This window comes from Manihot esculenta, chromosome 16 (genome assembly GCF_001659605.2).
Source record: "Manihot esculenta cultivar AM560-2 chromosome 16, M.esculenta_v8, whole genome shotgun sequence".
NCBI classification, from domain to species: Eukaryota; Viridiplantae; Streptophyta; class Magnoliopsida; order Malpighiales; family Euphorbiaceae; genus Manihot; species Manihot esculenta.
This window is the reverse complement of record NC_035176.2, coordinates 33,114,285-33,133,213: the sequence shown is the minus strand read 5'-3', so window position 1 is coordinate 33,133,213 and position 18,929 is coordinate 33,114,285. Positions and strand designations below refer to the sequence as shown.

The following is an 18,929-nucleotide window of genomic DNA, read 5'->3' as shown; positions in this document are numbered from 1 at the left end:
AAAATTGCCATACACTCAAAAGGAAGGATAATTGACGGTGGAGGAGATATCATGACTTGTCCTTTTCATTTCTTCAATTTTTCACATATGAAAAAAATCCAAAATTTCCCCATTTTCCTAGGATTTTTTTCTTATTCTTGCATCATATATAAACTAAATTACTTGTCTCGTGAATTTACAGTGAGTTCATTGTATTTTATTATGTATTAGTTTATTTAAAAATAAATAAATTATTTAGATGGTTATAAAATTAAATTGAATTAAAAATAAAGGAAACCATGATAAGTCCAAATACATTTTGTAATATATAATTTTTTAAGGTAATTTTTTTTTTTTTGCAATTTTAAGATTTCTATTATTTAAACTGAAAGAAAGAATTTTAATGAAATAATTAATTTGCATATCGTGAACCACAATTCATATCCAGTGGAGATTAACTAATTAAGGGATTCGATACCCGAATCTGAATAAATTATTGAGATTTAATTGGAAAAAAATCTGGTAGTAGATTAAAACTCAAAAATACCCTTTTTCTAAAATTCTAAAAAAAATCATAAATAATTATTAATTAATAGAACTCAAGAGCAAATCTTGTGGCTAAGGGGGGAAGCAAATCAAGACAGCTAATAGCATAATACAACTTCTTTGTTGCTGACACGACCAGAATATTAAATCCTCATCAAAACCCAACAATACAAACCGTAACAGTTAAAATCAAAGTTCGACAAAAATTTAAAAAAAAAAAAAAAACAGTTAAAATCAAAGCGTTCTATTTTCCAATTTCCATTCTTTACAAGGGGAGAGCAAGAAACTCCGGCTTCAACAACCCGTCTTCTCATCAGTCCACCAAAGCTCAAAAATATCACCATTTCTAGATAAAGTTTCTGTCTTTTTCTGGTTTTATATGCTTAAGTTATCAAAGTAAGTGGCTTTGTCCTTTTCTCTGTTGAATTCTTGCTCTTGATTATAGTGTTTTTTGCCCCCTTTAATCTTCTCTGATGGGTCTGTCTTAGCTTTGACAACATTTCAGTTCCAAATACTGTTCGCTTTCTGTTCCTCTTCCTATTGTTTGCTTCTGATACCAAGCTCCATACGCAGCCTAGTTGGGCAGGTAAAAGTGGGCAGCGAGGTTTATGAATCTATTTGCAAATATTGTCTTATTCATTTTTGAGAATTGTCTTTGCTATTGCTGGTTTAGAAGCCTTCTTTTCATGGAAAGTTAAAGTTTTGTCTTTTATTATTATTATTTTACTGCGGGTTCAAATTAGCATGTGGTGTTTGTATCTTGTATTTCTCTTTTATTTAAGTGTCTTAACATCTTGTTTTCAGTTATTCTCTCTGATTTGAATATTAGATTGTTCCATGATTGCATTTCCTGTGTTTCTTGTAATTACTTTATTCATTTTTTATATTAGATCTTGATCGGTAGTTTTTGTAGTTGGGATGTCGTTTTGTGTTTTTAGGTGTGGATATTTTTTCTTGTAACCATCCGGTCATCCAAATTGATCCTGATTTATTTTTTATTTTTATTCTTGCTTGTTTATGATTACGATTTGATCAGCAAATGACATAACCATCAGTTTTGGTTGGTTGAGGAACCTTTGGAATAGAAACGTCTTTGAGTTTGAAGCTTCAATCTTGATTTTGAAGAACACAGAAAAAAAAATTGCTGTAGTTTGACTTCAGTTTCTCACTAACCAAAGAAAACATCTAGGCTGCAATGGTCATGGGAGCTATTATTTGTTCTGGCAATAAGTAGCGTTTTATGTTTGGGTTTCTGGCTGAAGTTGTTGGACATCGTTCTGTTACTTTGCTGTTTTCGCCCTCATCCTTGTCACTGCATCCTTCCTTTGTATTTCAGATTGAGATGGGTATATACCTCAGCTCTCCTAAAACAGAAAAATTCTCAGAGGAGGGTGAGAATGATAGGCTCAGATATGGCTTGTCATCCATGCAAGGTTGGCGCGCAACGATGGAAGATTCTGTGAGTAATTGATTTAGCATGTTATCTAAATATCATAAGCGTTGAAGTCCTTTTACTATTAGTGGCAACTTTGATCCTACATACATATCTATCTATACATATCTCTCTCTCTCTATATATATAAGGTTGTGATGGTGTTAAGTGGGAATCTAGAATGTATGATGTTATATGGTTACTGCTGCTGATAAACTTTGTTAGGCACAGTCTCATTTGTCTTTGACTGTGATAGGAAACTAATGCATTGTAAAGTTCATTGTAGGCTCTATGAGTTTATCATTTCAATAAAAATAATAGACTGCCCTCCTTAACTAATTAGGATTTTCGAATCAGTTTAGCATATGATTAAGTTGTCTGATTATCACTGTGTGAGATATCTATTTGACTTATTTATCATTGAATTTTTCATTTCAACCCTTTGTGGGCTGGGAAAGGCGGTCTCCTTATCTAGAAAAGATACAAAAATATAGGAATACCTAAATATATATTTGAAGCTTTTGGAAATGGTTGCTCATCATGATACAGCCTTGGGAAACTGTACTTGATTCACAATGCCAAAGGCAGTAGGACACCTTCTGCTAAAACGTCTCATTAATTGATCAGGCATATCTTCTATTTCCCCTTTTTCTTAAAATTATGTTCTATATATATTTAAATCTTTCTTTTAAAGATTGGGTTATTATACATAAATTTGTTATTTTTGAACATTATTTTATGAATGTTTGTTCTATGTTCTGTATTCTGATATAGACAATATAAACGTGTCCTTTTTGGTCGCCGCATTGCATTACATATTATGTTAGTTATTATAATTTTTTTGTTTTTGCTTAGCATGCTGCAATACCTAATTTGGATGCTTCCACTTCGTTCTTCGGTGTTTATGATGGCCATGGAGGTAAGAATTGGGAGGTTCAGGTATTTTTATGTGCTATATAACCTACAATGCAGTTCTTATCTTTATTGTGCACCATTACTGGTTCTATTGTTTTAGTATCTTGAGTTATGTTTTCAAATTTAACAACAAAAATGATGTCTTTGGTGTTTTGTTGTGAACTTTTGATGAATGTTTACTGCCATTTTAACTGTGCTTAAATTTCTGTGACACATCAAAGTATAAAGGGTGATCCAATGCACAAAGCATCCCATACATAGGGAGGGCTGATGTATGCAACCTTAGACATATCAAAGTATGTGATGCTGTAATAGTTAAGTAAATGAATTTGTTTAATGAATATCTAGATGTTTGGCAAATTGACTTAGAATCTTCGAGATCTTAAATTTATTTATTTATTTTTCCAATTAGGTTTTATGGTAACTTTAAAGTCTATCATTCAGATTTCTTCAAATCTTATGCAATTTAGATCTGCATGATTTTCTTTTTCAGCCAGATAAAATACTATTGTTGTTCTGTACACATGGAATGTGGCTGCATCTAGGAAACAATGGTATCATGAGGCTCAGGAAACAAATTATTTTTGTCCTAAGCGTTCCTTCTTTTGTTTTTTGTACTCGATGTTACAAGGATAGCCTCTTAGCTCTGAAGGAATACCAGATATACCTGGACTTGTGCAGAGCTTTTACTCAGAATTGTCTTGTCATTATGCCTAGAAATTCATCGTATTTATGCTGCGTGTTGGTAATAACTGGCTTTTATTTTTACTAACCTTGTTCTGGGAACTTGCAGGTAAAGTAGTTGCAAAATTTTGTGCAAAGTTCCTTCATCAGCAGGTCCTGAGGAGTGAAGCTTATTCAGCTGGAGATATTGGAACTGCTTTGCAGAAAGCATTTTTCAGGTTGCTCCATTTAGTTGCTGGAAGTTCCTTCATATTTTTCTTCCCCTTTGTAGTATTTTAAGCAGACAATAGGATCATTTGTGTGCTTACTTTCCTGAATGACCAAGTGTTTCTAAGTGGCTGTTGTGTATGTGGTTATGCCCATAAATGATGCATTTTTCATATCTTCCTCTGCTGTGATGTCTAGCTGCAGTTTTAACTAGCATTTCTACTGTATTCTCTTGGATGACATTAACAATGGAGTCCCAATATATTATGAATTTTCTTTGTTAATACAAAAAAAATATAAGCTTCCATCCTATTATTTTAATATGGAGTCTCAGTGGTGTTAATTGCTTTTCTTCGTTGTGTTGTATTTTGTATCTTGGAAAGTTTGGCCCTTTTTCATTGATATTATGTCATCTGGGAGCTGATATGTCTGTGACTTATCTTTCCTTATTAATAAGATGCTGTGAGTGTGTCTTCCAGAATGGATGAGATGATGCGTGGACAAAGAGGATGGCGGGAATTAGCTGTATTGGGTGATAAAATAAACAAGTTCACGGGCATGATAGAAGGGTTGATATGGTCTCCAAGGGGTAGTGATAGTAATTGCCAACCTGACAATTGGGCTTTTGAAGAGGTATTTTATAAAATAAAGGATCTAACCTCGTATTATTGTCTTCTAATATAGTGCAACTCTGCGTGATGCAATTGTGGATCCTTTGCAATTCTTTCTAGCATCTAAATGGTTACAAGTCATTTACCCTGAATATGTGATCAGGGACCGCACTCTGATTTTGCTGGACCAACTTCTGGAAGCACAGCTTGTGTTGCAATTATTAGGAACAACCAAATTATTGTTGCTAATGCTGGTGATTCTCGATGTGTAATATCTAGAAAGGGCCAGGTATTTTCAATTAACTAGAAATAATAATTGGGTTTTGTTCTTGAGAAAGTTTCAAAGGGAAGGTTCTTCCCCCATGGAAACTTGCATCCTTGCTTTCTTCACTATGCCTAGTTAGCAAATTCATCCAATTGCAAGATGCGCGAAGGGCTATGGCATTCAGGAGTATGGTGTTAGAATATATATTTTGGCAAATAGCTATTGTAGTGTCTATTTTCCAATTTATTTCTCTCTTGTTTTTAATGTGATTTCTTTGATGCAGGCATATAATCTTTCTAGAGATCACAAACCGGATCTTGAGGCTGAGAGAGACAGGATATTGAAAGCTGGTGGTTTCATACATGCAGGACGGGTCAATGGCAGTTTGAATCTTGCAAGAGCTATCGGTACTTTAGCTGATTTCTCATGAACTTTTACACAAATTTTTGGTTTTCTAATTAGAATTTATGTAATTGCATCCTTGCCCATAGACTGGACCCATGTCCATCCATTGTTATGTGAGTACGGATTGACAAAAAATATCAACTTGCATAGTCTCCTCAACCCTAAAAGCCACTAAATTGTGGTATTATTTCATGAGGAGTTTTTTTTTTTTTTTTTCTTTCTATTTCTTTTGGTTTATGGAAATGGCGGTATCATTTGATGGAACTAAGGCTTAGGTGGGGCCTTTTTCCAAATCAACAAGTTGTCTTGATGTTTTCCTTTCCACCAAATTTTTAGCATGCAAAAATTGCATGTTAATTAGCAGGTGTCCACATCCACATGTGCATGTTCATCAGTATTTTTTTTCCTTGTAATGCAGGTGACATGGAATTCAAGCAGAATAAATTTTTGCCTGCTGAAAAGCAAATTGTAACAGCCAATCCAGATATAAACACCGTATGCACATTTTTCTTTGTGCAATATCAACAATTTATTCAAATCTCCATTTTACATATATAGATCATGTGCCTTCTCTCTGCATGTCCTTGATTACTTTTTTGTTTTTCTATTGTTAACTAGGTTGAGCTATGCGATGATGATGAATTTATTGTGCTAGCATGCGATGGAATATGGTATTCTTCTAAGGCTTTTGTTTCATATTTGTTTAACATAATTGTTCATGATATGGTGATGTTAATCACTTCTATTAGGCTGAGTACATTATGTAATTATTTGGGATTGGCTTTTACAAAGGAATAAAATATCTGTAGATTTTGCAACTGAAATGCAATGCCTACATTGTATCGAATTCAGAGATGAATCCAGTTTCAATAAATGAGGTTTACTGATGTGCATCATTAAATTTTCTACATGATACATCTAGGTTCTCTTTTTGTTTTCCTATTGGGTTCTTCTGGCGCGCTTCTCATTGATTCACCAGCCACATTTCTGTCTTCTGCTTAATTTAGTGAATATTGCATGGTGAGGTTTTCAGTATGGCTAATTGCCATTTACGCTTAGTACAAAGATGAGCTTTTGTTTACCCAGAAGTTTCATAAATTACTCATTTCACAGAGTCGGTGACTGTTTTGATCATATGGATAGGCTCTCAGTGTTGTGCTTTATGATCATAAGTTATATGCTCCCATTGAATCATTCCTAAAGATTACGAGTAGATGATTGTTCACTATTGGGTATTTCAGGGACTGCTTGTCAAGCCAGCAACTAGTAGATTTTGTTCACGAACAACTGAGAACGGTATGTGTTCATTTAGACTGCTGTTAGGATCTTAGTATACCAGTTAGTTTAGTTTTTACTTTCTGCCTTTTTGTACTTTCTCCATTGAAATTCGTTTAGCGTAAAGTGTAAACGTTATAAACAACTGCTTGGACTAGAAAACACATCAAATTATCAAGAATAAAACAGTATTTGCTGGTGAAATAAATGGTGCACTTCTATCTTTGATCAACTGTTAGCTCACATTCAGTATAAAATGAGAGTGTTGATCAGGATGGTTCATTCCTATCCAACGCAAAGTTTCCAATGCACCCATATAAAAATGTGATAAATTAATGGTTGGGGGTTGGGGAGATATAAAATAACATGGAAGAAAGTAATATCAAAAGTTTTTCAATTCTAGTCTCTGATAGAGTTGCATGAAGAAAAATGATCTACATAGCCGATCTCAACTAGTTTGGGAATAAAACTTAGTTGTTATTGTTGTAAAGCGTAATACTATTTCTACACTTGATCAATGCAGGAAAGCAAGCTTTCTGTAGTGTGCGAGAGAGTACTGGATAGGTGTTTGGCGCCATCGACGGCAAGCGGTGAAGGATGTGACAACATGACCATGATCTTGGTGCAGTTTAAGAAACCAATCCAGCGCACTTCTTCCGCAAATGAGCAATCCTCAGGAACTGAATCTGCTGACGATGGATCTAAACAAAATGAAAACGAATTGAAGTAGCTGCTATCTGTTGATATCTATCTTCAGATGCAACCATTGTGCAGCCATGTGGGTTGAAAAATGTACAAGGGTACTTCACTTTCTTGAAAAGTTGGATCCTTTTATATCTTTGTAGATGATTTAACATGAAGTGCTTTATGTTTGAATCACATTATCACATTCAATAAAATGTATAGCTCTTTTGAGAACAGCATTTATCTCCTTAATCTAGAGTGCATTTATAACCTGGTTACTTAATCCATGTTTTCTGGAGAATTTGAAAAGCTTAGTTGATTAGGCCTCATGCTATTAGGGGTGGGCAGAATTTAGTTCTATGGATTGAAAATTTCAAATTGTTTAGTTTGATTTTCTCTCTAGTTTGGTTCTGTTTGATTTAATCTACTAAGAAGTTTCAGTATTTTCTTTTTCAATTCTTTCCAAGTAGGGATTTATAGCATGATTCCAGATTTTGTCACCTGGACTTGATAAGATCATGCCTTTGTAATAAGCATGTTTAATTTCATTTTAAACAATAAGTTTGAATGTACAATATTTTTCTTAACCAAAAGCCAAACTGGTCCTAATAAATTGTAATATTAAACGGCTTAAAATGGAAAAGACATCATTAATAATATATGAATTTAATTTTTTATTTTCTATATATAAAACCAATCTCATGAAGATGTACCAAATTGATAACATTTATTTTTCATCAATGAATTCTACATTTTTTGCCATTTATGATTAAATATCATATGTTATTCACCTTGATAAACATTTGTTAGAAATTACTTGCATTTTATTATAAATCAAATTTAATCGCCATATTTAATAAAATGTTATAACGACTAATGGCAATTAAACCAGTTGTCTGGCTCTTGATTACTGCCCTAATCAAGGGCTGGCTATAAGAAACCCTTTAAACAATTGCAATTTACATTTCCGTCGTTTACTGGCTTTGCAAGAAGCATCACCACCCATCACTCTAAAATGGCATCAAACCTCTACTTGATTCTCTGCATTATTTTCATCCTCTCAGTCCCGGCTGTTGTTGATTCCGTCCGCCACCACCACCACGATGAAGCTCTATCGCATGGTATATATATGTATATATTGTGTTACTGATCTGGATAATGCCCCTGCATATTCTTGATGAAAAACTAAATTCTTCTCTATGTTATAGAGGGGAAATCTAATTCCTGAGAGTTTTTATATATGCAGGGACTACTATTACTGGAGAGGCTGACCAGTGTTCAAAGAATGACATAGCAATTGCACAAGGCCAAGTGGGTATGCAACCAGATGGGACACAAACTTTCTCGGTGGAAATTACTAACACTTGTTCAACTGGATGTTCCATTGCCAATATGCATCTCATTTGTGATTTCAGCTCTGGAATCTTCATCAACACCAAAATATTCAAGAAACTTGCTAGAAATGACCGTGTAGTCAACAATGGAGAACCACTAGCTGCTGGTTCAGCCCTCTCCTTCAGATATGCAGCTGCCTCCCAGTTCCCTCTTTCAGTTTCTTCCACACTTTGTTAGTAATAAACATCAAAGAAAACTGTTAATAAGATCTTGTATTATTTTATACATCCAGGAACTACAGTGAGAAAAAGATCACTTGGAAGGGAATGATAAATCCAAAATCCAAAATCTGCTATGACAAAGAAGGCCCAATCCAAAATCTTCCCATATAGCTACAACAATAACCCAAAACAGAGGAATGATATATAAAGGCACAACTTCACTAGCTTCCCAATTTACCCACAATCTGCTATAATACGTGCATCCCCAAGGAAGCAACTATAAAGGAAGGCAAGATTCAAGAACATAAATGAAGTACAAACTTATTCAAACGCTATATTCTTAATAATAATAATAATAATAAAAATAATAATAAGAGGTGTCAGGAATGCCAGTCAAAATAATCTCACACTGAAAAATACTGCAAACCTAAAACCAAGGATAATAAAGCCAAATTGATTAATGGGTACTTCACTAAAGTCATTTCTATGTATATCAAAGCATTGAAATTTCTCTTTACAGTTTCCACTGCTAAAATGTAAAGAAACCAAGAGAATTTCCAATGCTATTAACAATTCATTCAATTATTCAACTGCGATGCTATTCATTATTGGCTATGCAATTATTTAACTGCGATGCTATTCATTATTGGCTAACGAAATATAAGACATTTAAACCTTCATTACAGTTGACTGATCTTTCCATGAGATTTTCTTCTTAACTCTTTTGCCATTGATTATGCCATTCTTGAGCTTTGTCTCTGTTCTCCACAATTTCCCAACATCCTCAGTTTGCATAGATGAATTTTGTGGTGGAATTGGTTCTTGAGCCTGCTGAAGATTATGCCACTGCATAGCCATTAAATATTTATGCCTCTGCCTTAAAAAGCTAAAATTCAGAGAAAAAGAAAGGGGTTAAGTCCAGGAGTGAAGCATCTTCACATCCAAGTATTTCAAGCGACAACTTGTAAGAATCCAGGCAATGCAGGGAAGCCAAGTACATACCGAACTTCAGCCAATAGAATGTCTCTCTTCTGCTTTGTCATCTGCAATTTTCTCTTCTTTGAAACAAAATCCTGAAGAAAATATCATCAGAAACCAATGATGTACAAAGAAAATCAGAAACAGATTCTTTACTCTGAAATTAAAACGGTGAGTATTAACTTGTGGTGAGTTACCAATCCCAAACTTTGAAACCAAACAATAATACAAATAATTCACCATCAATTTCTTTTCTCTTCAGCATACAAAAGCAACCATAAAAAAATCAGCAAACAAAGCTCACCACGAACCTACTCAGAATAAGAACCATAAGATAACCAACATAGCTACTTGCAATGAAAACAAGGAAACAACAAACAACAGTAAACAGATTACCCAACCAGCACACTACAATGAGATAACAATTAAGCATGCTTAAACAAAACAAACAAACTGGAAGATTCGATAATAGACCCAAAAGACTAACCTTTTGCAATCCCAGGAAATCCTGAAGCAGGTTTTGTTGTTTCAATTTAAAGCTAGCTTCCTTAATGAATTGAGATTGACCCATGTTATTCTTCAGCATTAAACAATTTATTATCCGTAGGGTTTGGGCGGTATAAACAGAGAATTGATCCTCCTCCTCCTTCTCCTCCCTCAATACCCAACAAAAGCAAATTGAGCTTTCTTTTTACATCAATTCCTAGATAAGACTCAAATTCTGATAAAGATTTGAAAGAATTAACAAAAAGAAAAATCAGAAACGATGAACACCAACTGAAAATCTGTAGAGTCAATAAAAGAAAACCGAAACCCAATTCGACTTGAGAAGAACTAAATAGAGAGAAAACATCGGTGCATCTGGTGTTCCCTCACACTGAACTTGGCAGAACGAAAGAACCCAAAAGCAGGGCCATGAAGAAATAGAGAAGGAAGAAGGGATTGAGAGAAGGGCATTTAAGGTAAGAAAATCTTTATGGGTATGTGTTAAGGAGATAGGAAGAGAGGTGTGGTTGGAGGAAAATTGAAGACATATATATATCCAAATTGTATCTTCCTTATATATTTGGTGAATGGTTTTTGGTTTATCTCTTGCTCTACATAAAAATTGGACCAGCTGGGCCATTTTGAGAGACACAGAGGTAATATCTATCTTTAATGGATGTGTAATCCTTTGGTTTACAGATGGTGCAGAAAAGGCAGCAGATAAATTTGCCTGCTGCCTTTGCAGATCTTCCTAAGGAAATCTCACATGGGCTTAAAATGGAGGTACTCTTCCCTCTCCAACCACCTTAATTACTAATTTGCCCCCTATTTCTTTTTTTTTTTTAAGGGAAATCTAAACTTTATTTTTCAAAAATTTTATATCTAAATTCTAAAAAATATTTTCTTTCAAAAAAAATGTGTTAAAATTTTAGGATGAATGTAAATTATTGAATGAAATACACACAAGAAAGAGATACTCGAGAATTAAATATTTTAACAGCTATTATTATTACAACAATATTTTAAAAATGAAAAGGCAAAGAAAGCTGAAGAACTTAAGAAAAAACTACTTTTTCTACTTAAAAATATAATCAATTTAAATATTTATAAATAAAAAAAAATTTACATGACACAGTAAATATCCAAGAGGACTCGTAGAGGATATTTTCCTAAAAATCCTATAAGTAATAAAAGTATACTCAAAACTTTGAAAGCTGATTCGACGATAGAAATCACTGGAAGATGCTACCCTGTATCTGTGTATATTTCGAACCACCAAAAACAGTAATAAGCTTAACTGCCGCCATAAACCTCTCCCAATCCTCCAAAAGCCCTAGCGGCCTGCACACAATAATTCAAAATTTTCTTTTGCTTATAAGAGCAGAGAATCCCAGAAAATCCGTCTAATAAAGATCGAATTTTTCTTTGTCCTAAATAAAATGGATCAAAGGGAAAGCAGCTCACTGGTACCTGAACCAGTCTTGGACTCTGCCAAGACTACCTTGGCTGACCTCGAACAAGTAGAGATCCACTTGCTTCAGTTCCTCTCTCAATATGACCCGGAGGACCTCGCCGAGATGCCCCCTCTTCAACGAGCTCACTCTCTTTTTTTGCTCGCCAAGGCCACTACTATTCTTTTCGCATGTACATATTACTCACTATTCACTCTTTTTATCCTGCAATTTTTATCTAGGTTCGAATCTGACTTTTTTCAATTTAATGGATTTTCAGTGAGATTGAGATGTAGTGGAATTGACCCAGATGAGCATCCAGTGAAGACAGAGCTTGTATGCCTTCTTTTACCCTGTTACTTCCCATAATTCTTAAATCTGGGAGTTTCGTTTTATTGTTTAGATTGTTTCTGGACATTTCTATGGTTATTGTATTATGACGTCCCTGATATTCTTCTCATTGCAACCTGAGTAGGCATATGCTTTTTACTTTTTTATTTAGTCTTTTATATGCTCTTCTTCTTCAATGTGTTGCTTTATGTATAAGAGTAGAAAGAGCTTATGAATTAGATATTATATTTATGTGTTTCACCAAAAATCTGCTCTTTGGGTTTATCATCTGTAGGAGAGGTTGAATTTGTACCAAGAGAAGCTTGAACAGTCCATAGATTTGAGTAAAGGTACTCATTTTCCCTTGGATTTGTGTTGTTATTCATGCAACCTGTATTTTTAACTGCTATCTAGTAGTCTAGGTTAAGAAACTTTTTATCTGCATATTGGAAGGTTATTGTGCTGAGTAAGTCTTAGTCCCTGATGACGAGTTTAGGCTTTTAGTAGTACGTTCTTACTGATCAAACAAGTCTGAATTTGTTCCTGAAGCACCGTTGCGACCTTCCACCACCTTAAATTACCAGGCTGCAACCCGTTTCATTGAACATTCTTTGCCTGACCTTACCCCTGGTATGTAATCTGTCCCTTTCTAAATGTTAATTGCTATTGGCTTGGGTTTAATGCCTATGTTATTTGAAACTAGTTCCACCATGCAGAACAGAAGAAAAGTATGAGAGATATCAGTAAAGGAGAAGGAACCAGGATAAAGTATTTGGAGAGAAAAATACAAAAGAAGAGGAAATATCAATCATGTGAAAAACATTCAGTCCAAACTGCTACTTCAGAATTTCTTGAAAAAGCAGCACGTGAGCTTCTTGGTGATAATACAAGTGGTCTCAAGGGACCTATACAAATCGACGCTCTAGATGATGATGATCTGCATGTGGGCTGATATGCTCATTTCTCTTGGTATTAATTTTAACTCCATATTGCATCTGTTCTCATAAACTTTTTGGTTTTTTCATCACATTATTGTCATTTTAATGCTTTTAAAACATATATGGAAAATGTTCACTTTGTATTTCTGATAGCAAGACTCTTGATTACATAACTCCTGATTTTACTGTGAACCTATATTTATTAGTTTCGACAATGTGATTAACTCTCTTGTTTTTATGTGCAACTCATGAACACATTGCTTTGTGGTTTTGTAAAAGTGTCTAAATTAAGCAGTTGCTAGTTATGCATGTGATGTTGTGAAAGAGAATGTGGAGCAAAAGTTGTTGCTTTATGTGGATGTCTTGTATCAAATTTTACCACTAGTTTTAGATCTAAAAGTGTTTCTATTTTTGTTGGCTTATTGATGCGGTGCATTTGGATTAATGAAACAACACTGCTTTTTGTTTCAGAGAAAAGAAAGAAATGCCGCGCACCGTTTCATTAAGTTTTCATTTGGTAGTTGATAGGCGGGAAAGTTTGTTTTTCTTTTGTCTTCTTTCACGCATGTTTCTCATTTACTCCAGCTGTATATATACCACTCAATGTGATCAATGAAGCCATCTTGCTTCCTGCTTATTTTCTGTTTTGCATAAGCTGTCATTTGCACATGGGATCAAATCAATTAAATTTTCAATCAAGCTGAGAGGTTGTCCACAGTGTGAATCACCCTGGTACCTGAATGAAAACAATAACGTGAAATGTCCTTGTTTAGAAATTTGGTATAGGTTTCTTTTTAGATTGCCTAGTCTGATTGAAATAAATTATCCATATTGGAAATGTAATGGAATGTAGAAAAAATAGTATATATTGAATTAGAATAGATAAACACAACATTTTCTACTATAGTAAAATTAATAAATAGATCCAATATGATCTTTTCAATAAGAAAATACTATGTTAACTGCTTCATTATCATAAAAAATATTAAAAATACCAAAATTTATGGCATAGTAATTGTAATTACTTAAAACATTATTTGATATTTGTATGATTGAGATCGTTTCGTTCTCTACTTATAGAATGCTAATTTAGATTTGTTTAGTTATAGAAAACATTTTCTATTTTCATTTTAATTTTCCTTTCCATAACCTATTTTTCCGATTTTCTTTTTTTTTTTTTTTTTTCCAAATGGAAAACTAGAAAAATACATATTTATGATTAGTTGTCTTCCTTTAAGCTATTTAATATTTTATTAAGATTTTGTATTAAATGAGTACTATTAAATTTAAAAATTAGCTATTTAAAGTTAAATTTTAAACTCAGAGACGATCATGTCCATTATAAAATTTAATTTGATAGAATACTCAAAATTGAAACAAATTATATATTAGTAAGAATCATTATGAAGTGTTAAATTTGGGTCAGACCTAACTCACCCCAAAAACTAGCTCAAGGGGGAGGATTATCTATGGCTCATATAAGGGGCACGTTACTCTTTCCACAATCGATGTAGGATTCAACACACCCCCTCACGCCCAGAATTTTACTGATGCGTAACATATTCATGGGAGGCCCAACATCAGATAAGAGGCTCTGATGCCATGTTAAATTTGGGTTAGACCTAACTCACCCCAAAAGCTAGCTCAAAGGGGAGGATTACCTATGGCTCATATAAGGGGCACATAACCCTTTTCCAAAATCGATGTGGGATTCATCATGAAGAATACAAAGACTAAGAAAGTAAGAATAGCATTTAGAGATGTGTTGTCTAAGCCTTTTATTTGAACAAAAATAATTAATCTAAATTCAAAAACTTATAGTAACATATACAGAATAAGAATGTATGCTGTTTTTGGAACCCCAGCAGCCATTTTTTTTAGGAAATGAAAAAAAACATCCCAAGTTTATTGATACCTAAACTAAATGTGATCATTGCAGCATATACAGAATAAGAATACTTTGTCAAAAAAAATGCCTTGAATGTTGTTGCTGGGATTTGATCCTATTATTATCATTCGGCAAAGGCCCAAAATAGAGCAAAAGTAGAAAACTGTTTTCCGTTTTGAGAAATAGACCATTTTTTTAGTGGAAATCAATGTAAAGTAGTATTCTAGAGTTTAGTTTTAAGTTACATAATTTGTCTAATTCATTTGGAGAATTTCTATTACTAAACCCTAATTTCCATTTTCTAGTTTCCTGGAAAATAAGCCTTGTTTTCCACAACTAAACAAGGCCTTATTATTCCAAATCACTAACTTTCTGGCATATGGAAATTGCAATCCAGAATACAAATTACTAAGGATGCAACTTTTTTTGAAAACATTGGTCAATTCTTTTACCTTTGAGAAGCTATACTAGGTTGTACTAGTTAGACATCTGAAAGACCCTTAAGTATGTTTGTATTTCAGTCTCCTCATCAAGTTTTGTTGCTGAGAATATTTAGTTTTTGACATTTTCATGTGAACTTGAACGTAACTATCCTGTTGTAACATAGCTATGGATTTTATATTTGACGAATTAAATGGAATATAACTTCTTTTTTGACATCTTTTTCATTTTCTGCCACTTTTAAGGACTGCAGATATTGTATCTGATTGTGTCTGGCATCTGCTTGAGTGGTTTTAAGGCCTAGTTGTGACTTGTTTCTGCGGTAAGAAGGCTTCATATGCTGCCAATTATCAGCCATGGTATTTCTTGGTGTTCAACAGCGTGGACAAAGAATGAAAGCTATGTAATTGTTTTGTCTACTACCATTTCGTGAAACTATGCTTAAATTGAAGTTAACAGAATCTTTCTTTTTAATAAGATTGTAAGATCAGAATCTATTAGCAGTCTGTTCAAATAAAAGGTTAGCCATTCAACTTTACATGGGTTGATATTATTGTCCCTGTAAAAGAGAAATGGGAATCATGCAGCTTTAGCGTTTTCAAAATTGCTTGCAAGTTGAAGGGGTTTTTATAAAATGAGTGTAAAAAAGAAATAAATGTGGGGAGGGAACTAAAAGATTTTATGGAATAGGGGCTTTCACTGCCGATAAAGGAGTGAACAAACAAGCATAAGATGCTACCGCACTTGAAAGCGTCGCAACTTCTTTTTTATTTTTTAAAAAAATAAAAATGGTGCATGCGGCCCTTTGTGTGAAAGGCTGGCAGAGCTTTTATTTTTTTTATTCTTCAATTTGATCGATTTTGTGTGTGGTGTCAATAATCTTATTTTTAAAATCGGTCATCTATCTCATTTAGGATTTTATTTTTTCAATCAATTTTATAGTGTCAGTGGTCTTATTTTCGAGATCTGTCACCTACTTTATTCGGGATTTTATCTTCTCAATCGGTTTTGCAGTGGTGCAGTCAATTTTATTTTCGAGATCGGTTACCTATCTAATTAAGGGCTTTGTATTTTCAACCGGTTTTGTGATGTCAACGGTCTTATTTTCAAGACCAGTTACCTACCTCATTAAGGGTTTTGTCTTCTAATCGGTTTTATGGTACCGGCAGTCTTATTTTCAAGATTAGTCACTCACCTTATTGAGGATTTCATCATCTGCTCAGAGGTATTTTGGAAGTAAAAAAAATAATTTTATTTATATTTTCAATACAGCAGTTTACATTGTACATCTTTATGGAAAGTACGTTTTTTAAGTGCCGGATGTTCTAAGCGTAAGATTTGGGTTTCCCTGCAAATCTTCGATTTTGTATACTCCTGGTATGGTGATTTTGGAGATTCTTTCCCGTGGTTTCTCAGATCGGTGTTAATTTTCCAACAACAGCTCTCTTTCTCATGGCTTCTAAGACTCTGAATAGGGTTGGGCTTTGATTACTGTTCGAGGTCAGTAAATGAGGTAATACATGCTGATTTCTACCGACCATGTGAGCATCCGACCTGAAGTTTCAGGCCTATGTAAGATCTTTTTCAAAGGCTAATTACTCCCCGGTGGTCTTCCAGATACATCTTGAACTTCCTCATTGCCAACAACAAAGCAAATGTCAATTTCTCTATATTCATATACCTTACCTCAGCGTCTTTAAGTACTTTGCTGACATAGAAGACGGGTTTCTAGATCCATGTCTCTTCTCTTAGTAGTACTCCTCTTCTCCTGCCAAGGGACTGCTGAGTATGTGTGGAGAGCTGAGATATTCTTTGAGGCTATTGAAGGCCTCCTGACAATTTTTCGTCTATTCAAAGTTCGAGACTTTCCTTAGCTTCTTAAAGAAAGGCAGATGTAACGACCCGGAAATCCGACCCGTTACCGGCGCTAGGATCCAGATCGGCTTAAGGCCGCCGGGACCCGTAGCAAGCCTACATACATCCTGTTTACCTGTTTAATCCCATACATGATCAACAAACATACATAAGAATTAAAACTTTTCTTTTGCTTCATACACCAAACTCAACCTGTGCATGCACTGTATTCATCATATACATAAACATTAATCCCTCTGTGGGATTTCATCAAAGCCTCAAAGGCAAAATATAATCTGTGTTGAGTTGGTTCACATATACATCATAAAATAAGATCATGTACATACCAAGGGATTAACATATACTATGGTCAAGCACAAATCTATCCTCAATAACATAGTTACATAACATAACTGTTCAAACCTTACATTACATTCTTATCATATGTCATGTCCACATACTCTAGCTATTACATACATATGACTTGACTTCACTCTAGCTGACTTCTTGATCTCTCCTGTACCTGCAACTCTGGGGATAATGGGAGTGGGGTGAGCTAAAAGCCCAGTGAGCAGAAACTAAAAACATTTGTTTTAATTCCTCCATTTTTAGGTATATTATTATTCATTTTATTATTATTTAACTTTTTCTTATTCATGCTTTCATGTATGCGTCATAACACAAACATTTCACAACAAGGATGAACTTGTCACCATTTAGCCCCTATCTTTCTTACTTATACATGCCGGGGGCGTAGAGCCGTAGCAGGCACACCCGGACTTCCATCATCAATCATAGTGCCAGGGGCGTAGAGCCGTAGCAGGCACACCTGGACTCACATAGGCTATCATGTCATACGAGGGCTAATGGATCATTCAATGTTCATCCACATCAACAACAAATTATGCAATGCAACATATTCGTGCATTCTAATGCAAGCAACCTAATATTGCATGGCATAATGATGCATGGGCAATGCTTTATGATTCATTCATTTATTCATTTACTTTAAAGCTTAAGGGGTTGTTCCACTCACCTGGTAACTGAAGCTTGACAACGAACTCTGAACAACTATCTCACAACCGGGGGTCTCGGTTCCTCGGGTCCGAACCTACACAGGTGGACTCAAATGAGGCACCAAACATACATGAACGTGACTCTGAAAAGCTCCCCAAAAACCCCCTAAAACATCCTGAAAACATCACATGAAAACATGCAAGAAATGGCTGAACAGGGCACTTTCGGCGGCAGGTTCGGCGGCCGAAAGTCCCTCTGCAGCCGAAAGTCATGCAGGTTCGGCGGCACTTTCGGCGGCCGAACCTCCCAGACAGAGACGAACCTTGAGTTTCGGGGGCAGGCTTCGGCAGCCGAAACTGCCTCCACAAGGGGGTTCGGCGGCCGAAAGTCACTTCGGCGGCCGAACCTGAGTTTCTGCCGAAGGGCAGAAACTTGGCTCCCTTGTGTCCACAGCCTCCAAAACGCCCCAAAACCTGCATAAACTTGATTCTACTCATGCATACACATCATACCAGTTCCTAGTGGCCTCATACAAACATATGCCCCAACTACAACACTTCAAACACACATCAAGCAAGCCACATTGTTCAAAAAAATCACATAAACCTAACATATGCTCAACTAACTCTAACATGCTTCTCTACCCCTTAAAACTTCATGAAACTCATTTAAAACATACATTGAGCTTAAGATCGGCTCTTACCTCTTGAAGATCGAGAAAGAGACGACTCAACTCGGAGATCCAAGTACGAGAGCTCCTGAGTTTCCAAAGCTCCAAAACTTGCCTTTAAAGCTTAAAACTTGCAATGTGGGTTTAAAACTCAAGAAAGATGGAGGAGATCTAGTGAAAGAACACAAGATTTGAGGAGAGGGAGATCGGAAGCTTGTTGTGGCCGAAAATGGGAGAAAACCTCGCCCATTTCGGCTAAGGGTCCCTTTTATAGTGGCTGGCCAGGCCACGTTCGGGGGCCGAAGGTGCCTCCGCAT

General features: G+C 35.0%; 3 protein-coding genes across 7 annotated transcripts; 2 read left to right on the top strand and 1 right to left on the bottom strand.

Moving 5' to 3' along the window:
* Positions 1 to 666: 666 nt before the first annotated feature.
* LOC110603705 (probable protein phosphatase 2C 60) lies at positions 667 to 7,239 on the top strand. Of its 3 annotated transcripts, none has more exons than XM_021741556.2 (12): positions 667 to 921; positions 1,031 to 1,111; positions 1,862 to 1,984; positions 2,813 to 2,876; positions 3,666 to 3,774; positions 4,243 to 4,396; positions 4,538 to 4,663; positions 4,923 to 5,046; positions 5,463 to 5,539; positions 5,663 to 5,715; positions 6,286 to 6,340; positions 6,843 to 7,239. In XM_021741556.2, the coding sequence occupies exons 3-12, from the start codon at positions 1,868 to 1,870 to the stop codon at positions 7,047 to 7,049; spliced, it is 1,086 nt and encodes a 361-aa protein (XP_021597248.1). In that variant the 5' UTR covers positions 667 to 921; positions 1,031 to 1,111; positions 1,862 to 1,867; the 3' UTR covers positions 7,050 to 7,239. The 3 variants fall into 3 exon arrangements, with proteins under 3 accessions (XP_021597248.1, XP_021597247.1, XP_043807807.1); XM_021741555.2 differs by having other exon boundaries at positions 668 to 921; positions 1,014 to 1,111; XM_043951872.1 differs by lacking the exon at positions 4,538 to 4,663 and having other exon boundaries at positions 668 to 921; positions 1,014 to 1,111.
* A 641-nt stretch (positions 7,240 to 7,880) lies between these two features.
* On the bottom strand, positions 7,881 to 10,776 carry LOC110603666. Its single transcript, XM_021741491.2, has 4 exons — positions 10,025 to 10,776; positions 9,562 to 9,632; positions 9,235 to 9,445; positions 7,881 to 8,566 (listed from the first exon to the last, which is right to left on the bottom strand). Exons 1-4 carry the CDS (start codon positions 10,121 to 10,123, stop codon positions 8,552 to 8,554), a joined length of 396 nt encoding a protein of 131 aa, XP_021597183.1. The 5' UTR covers positions 10,124 to 10,776; the 3' UTR covers positions 7,881 to 8,551.
* Positions 10,777 to 11,221: 445 nt separating this feature from the next.
* LOC110603665 (nuclear nucleic acid-binding protein C1D) lies at positions 11,222 to 15,609 on the top strand. 3 transcript variants are annotated; one of them, XM_021741489.2, is made up of 6 exons: positions 11,222 to 11,667; positions 11,755 to 11,810; positions 12,100 to 12,154; positions 12,354 to 12,434; positions 12,521 to 12,773; positions 15,325 to 15,609. In XM_021741489.2, exons 1-5 carry the CDS (start codon positions 11,463 to 11,465, stop codon positions 12,754 to 12,756), a joined length of 633 nt encoding a protein of 210 aa, XP_021597181.1. In that variant the 5' UTR covers positions 11,222 to 11,462; the 3' UTR covers positions 12,757 to 12,773; positions 15,325 to 15,609. The 3 variants fall into 3 exon arrangements, with proteins under 3 accessions (XP_021597181.1, XP_021597182.1, XP_021597180.1); XM_021741490.2 differs by lacking the exon at positions 15,325 to 15,609 and adding an exon at positions 13,214 to 13,382; XM_021741488.2 differs by having other exon boundaries at positions 11,224 to 11,667; positions 15,317 to 15,609.
* Positions 15,610 to 18,929: the final 3,320 nt, after the last annotated feature.